This window comes from Conger conger, chromosome 3 (assembly GCF_963514075.1).
Source record: "Conger conger chromosome 3, fConCon1.1, whole genome shotgun sequence".
NCBI classification, from domain to species: domain Eukaryota; kingdom Metazoa; phylum Chordata; class Actinopteri; order Anguilliformes; family Congridae; genus Conger; species Conger conger.
In genome coordinates this window covers 19129648-19147674 of record NC_083762.1, presented here as the reverse complement: position 1 = coordinate 19147674, position 18027 = coordinate 19129648, and the positions used below count along the sequence as shown (strand labels likewise).

Sequence of the window (18027 nt, the reverse complement as noted above, 5' to 3'; positions counted from 1 at the left end):
CCCCGAATCTGTAAAAATATTATTTTCATCGGGCAAAAAAAAATCGCAAAGAACGATTGTTGCTGGAAGGCCACTCTAAAACATACGAATATATCAAACAATTTACATGATTTAATCATGTAATACTGTTATTGTTATGGGACTCAACGCTCGGTTGCAGTGTAATAGTCCCGATTAACCTATTTATTTGTGGGGAAACCCACAATATCAACCATCAAAAGCGGATTCTTTACATAAAATTATTTATATTACATTAATGGCATTTGGCAGATGCCATTAATGTACAATTTCAAATGCTACCTGCACAACAAAGATAAGGACCAATGTACCAGTATAGACTGGCTTTCATTTTAAAACGAATAGGTTTTCATTGTCTCGACAATGATGTGCACAAAAAGACAGAGCCATCAAATTAGATGGAAGTAAAAAAATAAAGATCAATGCTAAATGTGCATTTCTTACATAGCAACAAAAACATATTTGGGAGACATATCAAATTAAACCAATTTCCCCTTTCCCCGTTTGCAGCTCAGTCAATAGATGTTGGACACAATAAAGGTCCGTTTATTGTCCCAAACCAATAGCATGTACCAATCAAACAGTGCAATTAATTTCAAGGCCAAGAATGTAATAAAAACACAAGTAGTTGAAATGTACCTAATAAACATTTATTTAGTATATAAATGCTGAAAAAGGCAAGTGACAAAAATGGGGAAAACATTCACATAGTTTGACTCTTCATTTAGCACCTATACGGTTTGGTTACATATAATACACATTAAAATAAAACATGTGGGTCTTGTATCTTTAAAAAAAAAAAATGATAGTGGGGCTCACAGCCATTGAATGTCTATTGAAAAGTAACACCTCATATTATTCCAACTTCTCTTTACATCCTGCAGAACCATTTTTGGTATGGCCCCTCAGTACCATTTTCCGTACCACACAGTCATTTAGTGTTCTTCCCTGTAGTACACAGCTCATCTCCTGGGTGCAAATGTTGACCATTACCATCAACAGGGAGGAATGTGCGTGCTTATCAATGTTTGTGCTCATTTCACATCAAAATGTACTACAATGTACCATTACCTTTATATTGGAGAATGGAATATTTACAGTTTTAAAATAGAAAACATTAGCTGTGTGAAGCAAGACGATTGCTTCTCATGATTCATTTCTGATTGGAACTACACAGTGTCCCAATTTGATAACAGGGCGCCAAATGTTTATAACAGACTGATAAATATTGTTCAGGTCATGCTTTACTGAAAAGGAGCAATTAGCCCCCTCTGCTGTACTGAATATGACACTGCGTTCCCCCTTGAGGACAAGGTTGCTACTACAGCTGCATCTATCGACAGACAACTACTGTTCAGTACCCAAATCATTTAGTAACTACTTTTACCTCTGTACAGACTGTATGGATGTCATTAAGACTCACTAACAAGTTTCAAGATGAAATGAAAACATTGGAGAAGTTGACATCACATTAAGCACACAACAGTTTCTTGGAAATATTGAGACCCTAAATGGACCCAAAGCACCAACTGTGCGAAGTACTTGCTTTGGAAATTGTAGAAGAATAGTTGACGGGGTAGGTTTTTGAAGACATGGGAATTTATTAGAAAGCAGGGGGGGGAGACGCCTAACGAATAGCATGACTTTGTTTTCCTGCTTCACCTACCAGGCCCAACATTACCCACTCACTACCATCTCTGTCCCCACCCAGAGCACTGAGCCACAGGTAGCTCATTCCTACGGCCGCAGTGCCACCACGTCCTCCGAGCCCTCAATTTCAATCACAGACGAGGGGCATTACTTGGCTCAGACCTCACATCTTTAAAAGAAAGACTCATGAATAATTCAACTGGAATCTGAAAAACCTCCTGTGGCTTAGTGGATACACAGAATATACAGATCATTTGAAGGGAACTAAAAAAAAAACCCTGCATTTCATCAAAGTATAAACAGAGAAAACCTCTGATGCTTGACAGTGGCTGTTTTTTTTGGGTACCTTTAAAAGCCGAGCCCTCATTGGCCAGACGTGGTGTGGAGCTCTCAGGTACCCAATGCCCTTGGTTCTGGGACGGCCCATCCCTCACACGCAGACCCACACACTCCAGTATCAAGCCCTTTCACTACATGACATCTACAAAGAACTCACTGGGGTTGCCCATGGCAAGGTGGAAGGACTGCCGTGAGGCGGTGAGCTCAGGCGGTACGGAGCCCAGGTCACGAGTGGGCGGAGCTCCGGGGGGCCCCCCCGGGGTGCTGGAAGGGGGCAGGGAGGGGAGGGCGGGGCCGACGGGGTGTTGGGGGTGAGGGGGGCCCAAGGCAGGGTGGGGGTGCTGGGGCACCATCATGACCATCATGGGGTTGTAGGGGAGAGGGATGCCAGGGGGGTAGGGGAGGTGCGGGGGTGGGGCGCGGTGGTGCGAGCGCTGGCTGATGTGACTGTGCTCGCTGGGCGTGGCCGAGCCGTGGTCCCGCCTCAGGCTGCTCCGGGTCGAGTACTCCGATTCGCTGCCGCTGCCCGAGCGAGAGTCTGCCCCGCCTCCCCCGGGGGACTTCTCCTCTCGGGCGCCTCCTCCCGCGCTGCTAGCTCCTCCTCCTTTCCCCGTTCGCCGCCGCTCCCCCTCGCTGCGGGTCGATCCACTGCTCCGGCTCCCTGAGAGAAACACGGCAATGCCAAACGTCAACCTGGAACGCACAGGGCTCCTTCTGTTAGGGCACCTGGACCCCACAGTCCGGCACTGAACGGAGACCATACTGGCACTAACTGGGGCCAGCAACAGCCCTCAACGCACAACGCCAGGAGGGTTTCTTTGGATAAAGTGCCTTTGGATAAAAGCGTCACTTAAATAACTATATGTACTGTAATGTAAAAGACTGCATTTTAAGCTATACATGAAGTACCTTCCTATAACTCATATCTAAGCCCAAGTGGTGAAGTTGTAGCTGACATGCTTCAGGAGAGCACATGCATATCTGCACTCTCCCAAATCAACAATGATCCCTGCATCGCAACCATGATTGGGCATTCCAAACTGGAGAGAAAATGGGGGACACACATTTTTATGTAATGTATTGGGGTGTACCAATCAATGACAAAAAAGTGATAGTAAGCAACATTTGGCCACGCTTAAAGGCATTTGGTGCATTTTGGTAACTTGGTAGTTTTGAAGTGGGGGGGAGGGGGAATTCTCTGAAATTATAATTTAGCTGAAAATACAGACCCAGTTCCAACCCTGTCTGGCTCCCCCTCTCGTTCACCTTTCCCCTCTCGTCCAATAAACAGTCCACCCTGGCCTGTAGCCCCTCCCCCCCGGTCTCACCTTCACTGTGTTGACTGCCTGTGCTCCCAGGGGCGTAGCTGTAGCTGGAGAGCTCGTGGTAGGGGGGCGGCTGGCTGGAGTACGGGTGGGGGTACTGGTAGGGGAAGGAGTGCAGCAGGGGCCATGGAGTCGCTCCAGGGAGGGGCAGGGGGGCTAGAGTGTCCTGGTCGGACGCCCCACTGGACCCGTCGTTGTCGTTCAAGGAGAGGTTGGCCATGTCTGTGAGACAGAGTGGAGAGGAAGAAACCTCAGCTACAGCAGTAATTCCCTTGTAACCTTTACACAAGAGCATACTGTTGATTCTGTTATAAGCTGAGCACTTCAGCACTGCGTGTGTGTGACTCATGCTTGTGCCGTACATTCCCTGTGGGAACACACGCTTCAAAAGCGATGAGTCACAGCTTCAGAGGTAAATATAGCTCGACGTCAGCAAGGCAGTCAGAACTTAATGAATTATGAATCAGAACAGACAGTCATAATTTCACCACATAACACAATCAGTGACCTCAGACTGCAGTGAAAGAGAAGCCTGGAGACTCACAGTTCTCGCAGTCGCTGAAGTCGCCAAAAATGTAGTAGCACTGCTCAGAGAAGGTGATCTTGTTGACGGTGTGGCGGATGAAGCCAGCCTTTAGCAGGTTGCTTGCGTATTTGCGAGCCTCTCGCCGGTCCTGGAAGCCCTCAATGTGGTGGTACAGCCACTCGACCACGTCCGAGCCTACACATGCACACACACGCACGCACGCACGCACGCACACACGCACACACGCACACACGCACACACACACGCACATACACGCACGCACGCACGCATGCACAAGAGGGTGGGGGGGAGATGGATTCCAGTCAGTCACACTCTTCTCCCACTCCTGTTCTGACAGTCCTTCCCACCTGCCTCACACACTACACATCGCCCTCACTCCCTCCCTCCCCCCTGATCCACGAATCCCTTCCCATCCCCCTGACCGGTCTCTCAGGTAAGAAGGTCCTCCCCTGTCCCCTGCTCTCTCACCCAGGAATGCGTTGGGGATGGTGATCTTCAGCCACATCCTGTCTCTGACCTCCAGGCCGGACTCTGGGGAGGCCATGGCTTTGGCCACAGAGGCCATGTCGGAGTGCAGCGAGAGGTTGAAGTCATCGAAGCCTAGAGAGAGTGAGAAACAGTCAGGTTATTATAGGATATTAGATCATTATATTACACGTAAGAGGCTGGAGGCTGTGTGAATGGCAGATGCATTTAGAAACACAGGCAGACCAATACAGGAAAAGGACACAAAGGCTCACACCGATGTTCCTGGGGGAGACACGAAAGCAGTAAAGATGCAGACAGAGGGGGAGAGAGAGAGAGAGAGAGAGAGAGAGAGCGCAGGGAGACGTGAAGTGAAATAGGTTATTGAGAGAGAGAGAGAGGAAGAGAGGGGCTGAGGGGCGGTGGGCACCCACGCTCTGTTTCGGTGACGGAGGAGCTGGAGGTCACGGTGCTGAGGGAGGAGCTGCCAGGGTAAGGGGGGTAAGCCCCGGTGAGCGCCACTGAGTGGCTGACCCAGGCCGCTGGGTCAATGGGCCGGATGGGCTCATCTGAGAGGAGAATAAAGTGAGGGACAAGGACACGTCATTAAATAAAGTAATACAGAATGTCGACAGTGCAAAGAAAAAGATTACCATCAAAATACACCAATTTTAATTTGAATACTGACAAGTGTTACATTACTGTGGCATGATCCCTGATCCCAGTTTGCAGCTAAACACATTAGTTAACCAATTAAACATGGCTACATGGTCTGATTTTCGCTCACGTCAATTACAGGTTTTGTGTGTAATGCCACCCATTAGGAGCTGTGTTAAAGATGCACGGGGAAAAAAAAAAACTAACAGGACGAGCGAGAGACTCACTGCGTGGAAGGGTGAAGTAGCCCTGGGGTGAAGGGTCCCAGCACTTAGCCACTGTGAGAATGATGGGTCTGTGTGTATGAGAGAGAGAGAGAGAGAGAGAGAGAGAGAGAGAGAAAGAGTAGAGAGGGAGGGAGAGAGAGAGAAAGAGTAGAGAGGGAGGGATAGAGAGAGAAAGAGTAGAGAGGGAGGGAGAGAGAGAGAAAGAGTAGAGAGGGAGGGAGAGAGAGAGAAAGAGTAGAGAGGGAGGGAGAGAGAAAGAGTAGAGAGGGGGAGAGAGAGTGAGATGCACAAACTTAACTTAAAAAAAAAAGAAGAATTGATTTACTTGAAATTCAGCAGATGAAGTAGATTATGCAAGCAGCAATAAGTAATTTGCAGTATGACAGACATGCCTTTCAGACGGACAGTCGCTCACTTACCCTGGTTTATGTACAATCTCCCTCAGCACCCTGACTGCATCATCATTGCTCATGTTCTCAAAGTTGATATCGTTGACCTTGCAGAGACATAAAGATTACATTACATTATAAAGCATTTAGCAGACGCTCTTATCCGGAGCAACGTACAACGAAGATCAAGTCAGTTCTGAAGTGAATACATAACCTGTGCTTCTTGCAAATATCTACTTGCTAATTTGGAAGGTGATACAAAACAGGCAAAGCTAGTACTCTTGAACAGTCTTTTTTTATATGACTTGGTTGTTTTTTCCATTACCATGTAAGTTTAGCTGGCAATGAGGGTGGAACATTTTATGAGTTAGGTTGTTCTTTATTTGATATTTCATTTTGGCAAGTTCACATGGATCTGGGCCCACAGAGTCCAGTTATTAAAGCGTGGTCTGTCTTGGAAATGAGTACAGTCAATCAAGTGTGAATAGGAAATTTGGAACCATAACTGTTCAATATACTCTAGTCTCTCTCCAGGCACTCGAAAAATACTGAACAGTTGTGCATGTACCTTCACTTTGATAAAGGCAGACATAAATAATGAATTAATGAGTCCACAAACTGGTTTCACTCACTCACTCACTCACTCACTCACTCACTCACTCACTCACTCACTCACTCACTCACTCACTCACTCACTCACTCACTCACTCACTCACTCACTCACTCACTCACTCACTCACTCACTCACTCACTCACTCACTCACTCACTCACTCACTCACTCACTCACTCACTCACTCACTCACTCACTCACTCACTCACTCACTCACTCACTCACTCACTCACTCACTCACTCACTCACTCACTCACTCACCTGCAGCAGCATGTCCCCAGGTTCAATCCGCCCGTCAGCAGCCACGGCTCCGCCCTTCATTATGGAGCCAATGTAGATACCCCCGTCCCCTCTCTCGTTGCTCTGACCCACGATGCTGATGCCCAGGAAGTTGTACTTCTCTGCCAGGACAAGGAGACAGAAGAAGACAGTTTAGAGAGAGATTGAGGACAGAGGGGTGTGTGGACAGAGAGAGAAAGAGGAAGGAACAGATATTGAGTGGGATAAAAAGCCGCAGGAGAGAGGGAGGGGGTACCTAAATGACAGTATTACATTACATTACATTACATGGCATTTAGCAGACGCTCTTATCCAGAGCGACGTACAACAAAGTGCAAATCAATCACAAGAACAAGTGCAAAAGTAGACCTGAGAGGACAGTACAGTTCCGAGTAGAGGGCCAGGAGGGGAAAGTAAAGGAGAAGGGTTCTAGTGTGGGCTGGTGAGAGTGGTTGAGGGACACGGAGACAGGAGTGGAGTACACCCACCCATGTTCAGTGTGACAGTGATGATGTTGAGGGACATGGTGGAGTCCGTCACACTGCTGAAGGACGATGCCTGTAACGCACGGAACAGCAATTCAGTCACAAACACCATAACCAACTCAACATGCACCCCATTACCTTGTCTATACCCATAGCAGTCACTTAAACCTACAAAACCCAACACACTTATGATACTATGACATTAACCTTCCGTGTACCTTCCCAAATGTTCTACTCTCAGACACAAAACATTTGCAATGTGCAATGACAATCACAACCCAAAAGAAAGTCCCTAGCATATACACAAGCAACAGCCCAAAACACAAGTGATTTAAGCTTAATTAGACATATTACATTACATTACATTATTGGCATTTGGCAGACGCTCTTATCCAGAGCGACGTGCAACAAAGTGCATACCCATAACCAGGGGACCCTAGAGGGAAGTACAATTTCAATTGCTACCCATACAACAAAGATAAGGACCAGGGCCTTTTTTTTATTTATTATTATTTATTTATTTTTTAATCAACAAATAAACAAACAAACAACAACGCAAAAGTGACTAAACTTAACTATCCAAATACTGCTTACCTAGCCAACTAAAAATACCAAAACACCGTGGAGCCAGAACAGACAGTAGTCGTGAGCGTGAGGTGGAGGTTCGGAGAGGGGGAGGTGCCAAACGGCCTGTGGAGGCTGAACGAAGAGGTCTGGCAGGGGTGTAGGGTCTGATGATTTTTTGTAGGTAAGCTGGGGAAGACCCCTTAACTGCTTGGAAGGCTAGCACCAATGTTTTGAATTTGATGCGAGCCATGACAGGCAGCCAGTGGAGGGAAGTAAGCAGGGGGGTGACGTGTGAGTATTTGGGAAAAGCCTAATTATGTCTTGATCCTGATGGGGCGACAGTATTTCAAAACAGACAACAATAATTCCACATAAGATAACTCCCATTGTGTCACGGGTATACCGAATAAACTCTATAACTATTGTCAAACTTTCACTGCATTCTAGACTTCAGACTGCTACCCTGGCCCCTGAATGAGTGCAGTACCCGCTCGAGCCTGGGAGGGCGCTGTTTCCTGCGTCTGCGGTGGCGTTTCAGCAGGCGGGAGGCCGTGCTCTGCTCTGTGGAACTGCTAAAACTAAGGAGACAAAATCACACATTAATATTCATTGTAATATCTATGCTAATCTTATGGACAGTGAGGAACATCTGTGGCTCTGATATCGTTACGAGATCTGCAGAGAGAATCATGGTCGTATGTGCCCAACATTCAAATGCCCAAAGTCCATTCCAGTATTGCCATTTTAAATGTATCCACTATGGTGAATGGAGAAAAAAATAAAATAAAATAAATATAAAAATAAAAAACCAGCTCTCTGCCACTCACTGGCTCATGGTGTCATCCTCATCCGAGTCACAGAAGCTGGTGGTGTCCAACTCACTGCTCATGACCGTGGTGGCACTCTCATATCCTGCCAGGTGACGCTCCAATCGGCTCTGTCCGTTCATCCTGGGCCCTGGGTGGAAGAGAAGGTGGAGAGAGAGGGAAGAGTGTTGGAGAAGCAATGGGAAAAGCTAAATATTTTGAATGCAACTGATGCCCTGACCTGTCAATATCACTGGAAATCAAAGGTCCTGTTACTTTGAAAATACCTTCTGACTATTGCGCGAAACGGCTTCAAGCTCAGTCCTCCTCCATTCCCTGTCAAAGTGCACACTGATGTATGCTACAGTGGAAGTCCGTTCACATTACTGGGTGACTTCATCATGCTCATGCCCACATAGTTTAAAAGCCCATCCCACAAAATCTGGCACTATCAAAACTTAAGACAGCAGAGATGGGAGAGAACTTGAATTCTGCCAATTATGCAAGATATTTAGTCATAACTGTGTTACATCAGGCATAGCGTCCTACCCAATGGCTAGATTGATTACACCAAATAACAAAATGTTTTATTTTTGTGGCTATAACTACAGACCGATATGGAAAATTAAGATGGGAAAGCAGGTTTGTTTGTTTGTTTGTTTGTACATTAAACCAACATGACTAAATAAGCAAGGCAGATACCATTATTTCAGTACGTTCCCATCCCCTCGTTTGCTCCACATACCTCTTGGGTAGTAGAGAAGTAAAGGAGGGGTAGGGAGTGAAAAGTAATGGGATGCACCTTTCATTCAGCTAATCATGGTCTTCAATCATTGACCTTGAGAAGTAGAATAGGGTGTCTACGTGTCACGCCAAAAATAATTTGAATTAAATTATTTAAACCTGCACCCATATCGGCCCTTTACGGTTAAGATCAGACACTCCTAGCCTAACTGCAGTGTGGGTCATCATTAGCCGTTAGCACTCCTGTTCTCCTCACCGTGCTGCTCCAGGGTGTCCCTGTGGCGTGGCCTCTCCCTCCTAAAGGAAACCACCGACTCTGTCTCCGTACGGTCATCCAGGGTCTCCACGCTGCCAGCCGCGTTTGGGCTGATTGAGGAAGGGGGGTACAGGGACAGGGAGAAATAGGGGGGCTTTAAAATGTCCATTACACTGCCTATGGATCCCATACACAAGCCAGGGCTTTCTCCGCCAGTTACAATTCCTCAAGCCCTCAGGAGCCCATAAAGAAACAAACCTTAAACCGGCCTCAGTCATCTGGGGGATGCATTCCGGTTGAGTTCAGTTTCTCTGTTATTTCACATTCATCTGAGGTACCCATGATCTTTAACCATTCGATGCCAAAATGAAGAACACACAACTGAGCAGAAAGCTTGAATATGTTAGGTCCTCGACCTCAGCCAAAAAGTACAGTGTCACACAGCACAATTCACTGACACCCGAGCTACTGTACTTCTGACAGGGCGAACGTCACATAAGCACAGGTCCCCAATGGAAACGTGACACTTGAGTGTGATAGACGATATGCGAGCAGGGGCACAGTTATACGCTGTAAATTCGGTCTAAAAGAATAACGAGAGCAAGCTACACCACGCAGCTTCAGAAATCCAGACTCGTGTGAAGGACATGAGGAGGGGCGGTGCTTACTGAAAGGAAGGGGGCCTGGAGTCCCCGATGCCTCCGGTCCTCTCGGCAGGGGGAGGGGGCAGGGGTGGAGGAGGGGGCGAAGGCTGAGGCGGCACCTCCACTGGAGGGGCCGTGGGCTCCGTGGTGGGGCTGTCTGATGATACCAGCTGGGCAGAGAGAGGGGAAGAAAGAAAATGGCAGGGAGAAGGAAAGAGCGGAGGCGGTCACTCACTGCATGGTGTCTAACGTTTACGAGACACAGAGGCACTTGGCTTCGAGTGAATCCCCAGAGTGGGACAAGACTGAAGCAGAGACGTCTCGACTGTCTCAGCATTGTGCTGCAGGAGGAGGCCTGCTCATGACAAATAACCGCTCCCAGTGAAAGGAAACATGATCGTTTTTCTGTAACAATTAGACTCTCTTAATGAGTCTCAGGGTCCATTTGCTTTTAGGTCCAGACACCTGGTCGCTGGAATGGTTGCCTTGAATGAGTAGAAGATCTTAAATACACCAGAGGCTTCTGCAAGAATTTGAAAAAAAGGAGTCCCAAGTTCACAACCAATCAATTCAGCTCAAGAAAACCTCCCAGTCAAACTTGAGTGAAAAGCCAGGAGACGAGGATTAAGGAAACAAAACAAACACTGCACCTTCCTCTTTTTTTCTTTTCTTTTTTTTTTTTTTTTTTTTACTCAATTGCCCGAGCAGCGATTGTGTATCTTCCCTGGGCGCCTCTCTGCAGTAATATCCAATGTCATTCCCTTTACTTTCCCTTAGCCCAGCCTCTTTTTTCCCTTCCCTGTCTTTCACCCACTTCTTCATATGCGCTCACAGAGAAACTATTTTCCATCTTACACATTCTGCAACTAATTTGGAGCATGTTAACATACAGTATTACAATTTTGTGATTGCAGTCTGATGTGCCGTTTAGGTACAGAATAAAGGATTACTTCATTGAGTGCAGTTTCATTGATTTACATATTTCTAACTTGTCTAAAAAATATTGATCACCAAAAACCAGAAAACAAAAAGAATGTCATCACATCACGCTTTATGCATGCAATACAGCACATCCAGCTTTTCAAATTCGAATCTAGTAGACAAGTCTCATTTGCATGCAGTACAATCATATCACATGATTTATTATCCACAGAACAATGTAAACTAAATAGTATATATTCAATGGATAGATTATCAATGGCATCAACAACCACAAGTTTTAACTGCACACATTTTGCGTGTTTTTAATTAGGGATATGTGCAGAAGATCAAATGTAAAGTGCTACCTAGCTGAGAAGAGTGAGTTAGAATTCAAAAGCCTCTGGTGAGGTTGGCTCTGCTTCCACACAAGTCCACAAAATCTCATGCTGAGGGCAATCGAGGATACAAATCCACAATTCTCAGTGTAGAGTATCAAAAAGCACTATTCAGTATTCTGCTTTATCTCCTGTTCCCTTGCAATTATCTAATTTGTTCTCTCAACTAATTACTCTGCACTTTCTCAGAGCAGTAAGGTCAATGGAGGCGTTATCCAAGCACATGCCGCTCAAAGGATTGGCGATTCTATTGCATTCCACAAAAAAACAATCAAATTATTTCCAAAACAGTATGCCTCCAAACACAGGCACTTCTATTCCAATTTCTGTAGCTCTACAGTCACTGTTCCTAAGCTGGACTAAACTCAAATGTTCTAATATAAGCATGGCCCCTGCAACAACAAGATGGACACTGTGGCAATGAGCAATCAAAACACTTCAAAAGTAGTTTATGAAAAACATTGTGGTGTATAGTGCTATGGGTTAGAATCTTTATAGAATCTGTATAGAATTATGGGAAATGGCACTGTACTCTTTGCAAATGGTAAGTACTCATGTGACATTCATCTTACAGATTTGAGGTTGAGTAGATTGTCCCAGTTCTTCCCATTCTTAAACATAATTCAAAGCAACATCAGAAACCCCTTCTTTATCCATCTTTAACACTACTAAATTGGTTTATTTCTCAACTGGTCATTTAAATCTGAGTAACATTAGTTACAAGTTTGGTTCCTGGAAAGTATTTGTTTAATGTTGTAATGTTCCTCCAAATTCCAAAATGCGGTTCCAAAATTCTTACCCATGATACCACTCTTCCATTGAAGCAGGGCAGCTTGGCACTGTCATCTGAAATCTCCTCCTTCACCACACTGTGGGGAAACACATTCACAATTGATCATGAAACACACTGGAACTCACCTGCCATCCTGCAGGGCCGGACTCCTTCACACACCTTTTCAACCTCAAACAATATAAACAGGAAATTAACTTCTGTCTAAACAAAGCAACATTCCATACAGGGCTATGGAGTAGGCAGTATAAATATCCCAGTGGTTTCGGGAACCTGCATTGATTGAAGTGTGTAAACACAGCTAAAGCTCATAAGTGGCCTACTCTTGTTAACAGTCATGGTGCCTTGGGGGCAGATTATGTGAGAAGGACGGATGTGCACACAAGAAATGTATGCCATTATAAATGCTTCATAAACTCATGCAACATCAATTTGATGACCCATTGTTTCCCAATGCACCTTCACGTAGCACGATACAATGTGTGCCCTTTGATGCTCAACATTATTTTGATACATGAAGGTACATAAGATTATAAAGGTACAGTATGCATGTGCCAACAGAGCACTTACAAAGGACTGCAGAGAAGCAGCTGTTGCAGGAAAGAAATCATGTTGCCTTCAAGAGAACATATTTTAAAAATGCTGTGCAACATTTTGAGAGTCTCATTTGATAGGAGGCATCTTGAAACCCAGTATATAAACTAGGGGATTCCTCAGTGTCCTGGCAAAATTCCTAACCTGGCTCTCTCAACCTGCCACCTAATAATCCAACAGTGTAATTGGCTAAAGTAATTGTCACCCACTCCACTGCCGCGATGTGTGGCGAGTGTTCTGCTGCAAAATGGCTGCCGCGTGCAACACTGGTGGTGGGGGAGGAGAGTAACCCCCTCATCACTGTAAAGTACTTCAAGTTTGAGAAAAGTGCTATATACTGTAAATGCAAGCCATTATTCTTCTTGATTGTCTGTCGTGTTCAAATCCCTGAGAGTCCTGTTGAGGGTCCTGTGATAGTCTGGGGAGTTTATTTGTATATCCAGCTGCTACAAGCGTTGGAAATCAGGACAAACTCTGGCCTCAATTAAATGCTGTAGACAACACACGCCTTGACTTCCATACTCATTATAACTTGTAGACGCGGGAAGAACATGCACATTTCCATTGCAGAGAAAATAATGTTTTCCAAGGTAATGCCATATTTTCAATCAGGTTTTGACACTCCGAGACCACTGTTTACAGACACTACACTCTTCAATGCTTTGCATTATCAGCTGATATGACTCAATCGTAATATGGTGTAAGACTGAAACTTTTCAATAAAGCCTGCACTGAAAATAGTCGACAATAGAGTTGCTGAAATTCAGGATTACATTCAAAAACTCTAAACTGGCATTCAGCAGCATTGATTCCCAACTTGTGAATTTGGGTTACGGTATTTTTATGGTGTTATGTTTAGCATGTACAAAGCCAATTGTGGGTTGTGTGTGTGTGCGTGTGTGTGTGTGTGAGAGAGAAAGAGCTCCATCCTTCAAATGCATGATGTGCCAATCCAGAGTAACACACCATTATACCCCTGGCTGAGCAATTCTACAGCACTACACTTAATTTCTGCTTTCAAACAAACACGCCATACTCACAAACCATTTCACACATCCTCTTAAATACCTCTGACCAGCCCCCACACAAACTCTCTGCCACCTAGCCTTAACTCACTCCCAAATTCCCCATCCTGAAAGCACATTCTACCCCCTATAGCCCAAACACAGCTACATGGATAACGGATGACTGCTGCTACACCCACAATCTCAAACACACGCACCCAGACCCAGTAACACAATGCCGATATATCTCTACATCATATCTCTACCTATCTCACATGCACTTCTTCAGTGAACCCCCCTCCACCTACCCCCACCCCCATCGCCTTCCTGTTGACTCTGCCCCAGACAGCAAATGGCCTCTCTCCAACCTCAACCCCCCACCTCCCACCCCACCACACACAGTCAGTCTGACAGCTGGCTCCAAGTAGAGGAAATCAAAACACTCACCCTCTAGCAGAACCAGAGAAAATGGTCTCAAAAGTAGAAAAGGGCATTTTATTCAGCACTCTTATTCAGCACTTTCACAGTTTTATGCAGTTTCAATTACACCCCCTCCCTGCCGTTTGCATACTTTAGTGATGGATATCGGCTGATTATAAAAACATTTTAGTTTCTAATGACATGTTGTTTTGTTTGCACCAAACTGTTTGGGCCAAATAGTAATAATTCTGGTTAATAAAACACCTTTGAGTATGATCATAGTTTTCTTCATAGTCCATCAGTTTTCTGTTAGCAAATTCCAGAATTGAGAGAGATAAAATGCATGGGCTCCAGTCAGAGTGATCTCTAAGAAATCTGGGGACAATATGGAAAAAAACTACATAGCAGAAGTATGACAGTGTTTTGCAGGGGGTACTTCAAAATCTGGCAGTAACAAATATTGTTAGGATATACTACTTGAGCTACATGGATACAAGCAGGCAAACTAAACTCCATTGGGCAAAACCCAGAGGATGAAAATATACCATAACATTCTGTAGTGGCATGTATGGGACTAACTTTGTAGAGCAGCAAAAAAAGAGGCGTGTCCAAAATATTGGATAATAGTGCAGTATTACTGCAATAATTACAATCCTTACATCCACAGTTGAAATGCACTCATTTATGTAAGGGTTTGCGTTCTGTATGCGGACTTTACAGTCATTCAGTGGCTGTCAAACTTGTAAATTGCTAATCTGGCAACTAGTTTACCAAAGAAAGCTTAATTACAGTACAACAAGGTATTCTCTGAAGAAAGGACTTTGGAATTGGGAAAAAGAAAGAGGCGATGTATGGGTAGCTGATTACGAAGTGCCGAGAAGAAATTCTGGCACCCATCCCAAAGCCAAGGAAGAAAAGAAAAAAAAAGAGAGAGGATCTCACAAAAGGGGAAGGATGGAATAGGTGTTGGAGAGGATGAGTTGCTGAGAAGAGGGGTAAAGTCTATAGTTCGTCATTTCAGCATTTATTTTTTATTTTTTATATGAAAGACGCTTTTATACGAAAGCCGGTTCGATGACCAACAAATAAAACTCAAACGATTACAAGTGACTAGGCCCTACCCTTCGTTAAATTGTGCAGCATATGTTGAATTAAAATACTCCCAATAGCTCCCAAAAACTTTGGTCAAACTGAGTTATAGAATTAACCGTATGTGTCATTCAGACAATTTATTATCATTTACATCATGGTGAATGCAGAATATTTACAACAAACTGATCACACTCCGGCCCTTCTCATCGTTACTAGCTTTAGTAACATAAGTAACACAAGTAGTTTTAGTTAGTAACATAGTCCAACTGAAGTACACCGCAAATAACAGGAACGTGGATGTTCTTGGATTCAATAATGATTTGAGAACCGAATGGTATTATCATCAAAAGGGTGTAATAAAACGTGCATGTAACTAGATAAACAATGATCGATAGGCTAATTATTCGGAAAATTATGCTATTGCATTGTTGTTTGCCGTTCTTAAATTAACTGTTTACAGGCTACCCTGACAATTAAAGTTGAGTCGCACAGCTAGCTGGCTTGCTGGGTTTTCATCACCATCATTTGCAAGAGAAGCCAGCCGCACGGAATCATAGACTCGCACAATCGCCGTCACTCACTCACCCGAAATCCTGATCCATGGATTTGAAGAAGAATTTATAATTTGGCTTGTTCAAAACCTGTTTGAAGTCCAGTAGTGTAATTTTTTCAGCGGGAATAGGAATCTTGACCAAGTACGGCGTCTCCTCCTCGTCGATGTGGTATATTATTTTGGTTTCCGCCATTTCGCCAGCTCCTTTTTTCTGTCCCACCAAACAAACTATAGAAGAGGGGTGGCTGGCTACCCTGGAGTGGAGGTGGGGGTGGACGCGATCGAGCCGTGTTGCTAGCTGTGGTATGTTCAAATCAGACAATGTTCGTTTTAAAAAACGATTCTACACTTAAGAGTCCGTTGATCTTCTCACTGTCACAACTAAAATGTTTTGCTTCTTCTCCCTGTTTGGAGGGGAGAAACTACTCGCACGCATACATTCGCACAATTAAGTACAACTTTTCCCCCTACAACAACAAAGTTAAGAAAAGAGGAGGGGGTAACAAAACTTTCTCTACAGCAAGCCAACGCGGCGTATGACGTCAGGAAGGCGCCCCTTGCGTCCTCCGACAGCGTACCCCCTTCCCCCCCTTACCGATGTGAAATTTTCACGAAAGATATGTGGGGAAAAAAAATCTTCGGGATACTGACTGCCTACTTGAAAAATACAATGTCTGGATCTGTGATGTTGTGGCACAGTTTAATCGTATATATTGGCACGTACTTACCATGATGTAAACAGCTGTATGTAGCTCGATGTACAGTTCTGCTTGTATTTTGACAATGGTCTTGTTACTGGGAATTCAAGTGAATTGTGGCCAGTTTTGAAACCAAATCTCAGCCTAATTTCTATAATGGTGCAATGCAGGATATGTCTTCAAATATCAAATATGCTCATCCTTGTATGGAACAAAAGTCAGGTAGAATTAATACAATATCAGGAAGAAATATAATCCCCATAGCATTCTTTTGTTTAAGGTGTCGTGTTCTTTTATTTTGTGAGATATTGATTGCACTTTAAATAAAAAGACACAAGACAGTATGCAGGTGTTATATTTCTTTCTCGTGTTATTCAACAAATACTTATGTTTAACACAACACAATTCTACCAGAGTTAACATAAAGCACATTTGTATTATTATTAGGGGGCGACATTAGCTCAGGAGGTAAGAGTGGTCGTCTGGCAGCCGGAAGGTTGCTGGGTCGATCCCCCGGTGTCGAAGTGTCCCTGAGTATGACACCTAACCCCCACAAGCTGGTCTGCATCTCCATTGGTGTGTGTGTGTGTGTGAATGGGTGAATGAGAGGCATTAATTGTAAAGCACTATCTAAATGCAGTCCATGATTTTTAATTCAAATTCTCTGTTACAATTTCAGCTCATTTCACTTGGTGGTTTTACTTCATTACAGTTACCGACAGTAGTGCTGAAACAAGAAGCATTGACGACACAGCCATTTGCACTGAGTTGAGGGAGGGAGAGTCAAGGCCAGCATAAAGATGAACTTCATTAGTCTAACTACCCTCATGGGGGAACACATTGTCAGTTTTTCCTGAACATAAATCATGTACAGTATTGATTCCTTACCCCATCTTATATGTGCAATGTCTCAGGCCAGGGTCTGTAAGCTGGTGATACTGCTGTGGTGAAGGAGGTTTCAATACAGGACCCAGATCAAACCCCTTTGCCTCTTTACTGATCCAATAGACAGTAACCTTCCCTGGTACACCCTGAAGCCTTAGGTTTAGCTGTGAAATGCATGCCTTTGCAATGCAGGAAGCATGACATGCCAGGCATGCTTGTTAAAATTCTTCTTTAAAACACAGGATGCACATAAATCATGCATTAAACATGGAATGTGAATCATTTAATTAATGTGAAATGGATCAGAGACTGATGTTCATCAGTTTAATATATATGTTTGTGTAAGCTGAATGGTTCATGTTCATATATGTAACCTACACCTAAGTTTAGCAAGTTTATTCTGTGACCTTTCATCTTCTGAGAACATGTTCAGAGTGAGTGCCTTCAAATAGGCAGTGGCCGTTTGGCTCTGACTAGATGGTATACATGGTAAGTACATGGAATTAAAATTCACGTATGTGAAAAACATAGTTGATAAAAATGAAAGATGAAATGAAATAACATCAATCTCAGTACACAATTATATTACTAGAGCCAGCCCTACATGTTTTGCTCCAGAGAGATACCTTCCACCTATGATTGCTTTGAAAAAAGAAGATATTTTAA

At 44.3% G+C, this 18027-nt stretch overlaps 1 protein-coding gene across 1 annotated transcript; it reads right to left on the bottom strand.

Moving 5' to 3' along the window:
- Window positions 1-652: 652 nt before the first annotated feature.
- On the bottom strand, window positions 653-16287 carry dvl2 (dishevelled segment polarity protein 2). The gene is made up of 15 exons (XM_061235714.1): window positions 15811-16287; window positions 12125-12194; window positions 10034-10179; window positions 9366-9475; window positions 8387-8516; window positions 8047-8137; window positions 6996-7065; window positions 6490-6629; window positions 5648-5724; window positions 5229-5296; window positions 4779-4913; window positions 4348-4479; window positions 3877-4053; window positions 3336-3554; window positions 653-2668 (listed from the first exon to the last, which is right to left on the bottom strand). Exons 1-15 carry the CDS (start codon window positions 15969-15971, stop codon window positions 2139-2141), a joined length of 2256 nt encoding a protein of 751 aa, XP_061091698.1. The 5' UTR covers window positions 15972-16287; the 3' UTR covers window positions 653-2138.
- Window positions 16288-18027: the final 1740 nt, after the last annotated feature.

Coding starts and splice junctions, on each gene's coding strand:
- dvl2 (XM_061235714.1), bottom strand. CDS start 15,971: ATGGCGGAAACCAAAATAATATACCACATCGACGAGGAGGAGACGCCG. Junction 10,180..12,124: donor ATGGAAGAGTGGTATCATGG/GTAAGAATTTTG, acceptor CTCTCTGCCCAG/CTGGTATCATCAGACAGCCC. Junction 3,555..3,876: donor CTTCAGCGACTGCGAGAACT/GTGAGTCTCCAG, acceptor TCTGTCTCACAG/ACATGGCCAACCTCTCCTTG.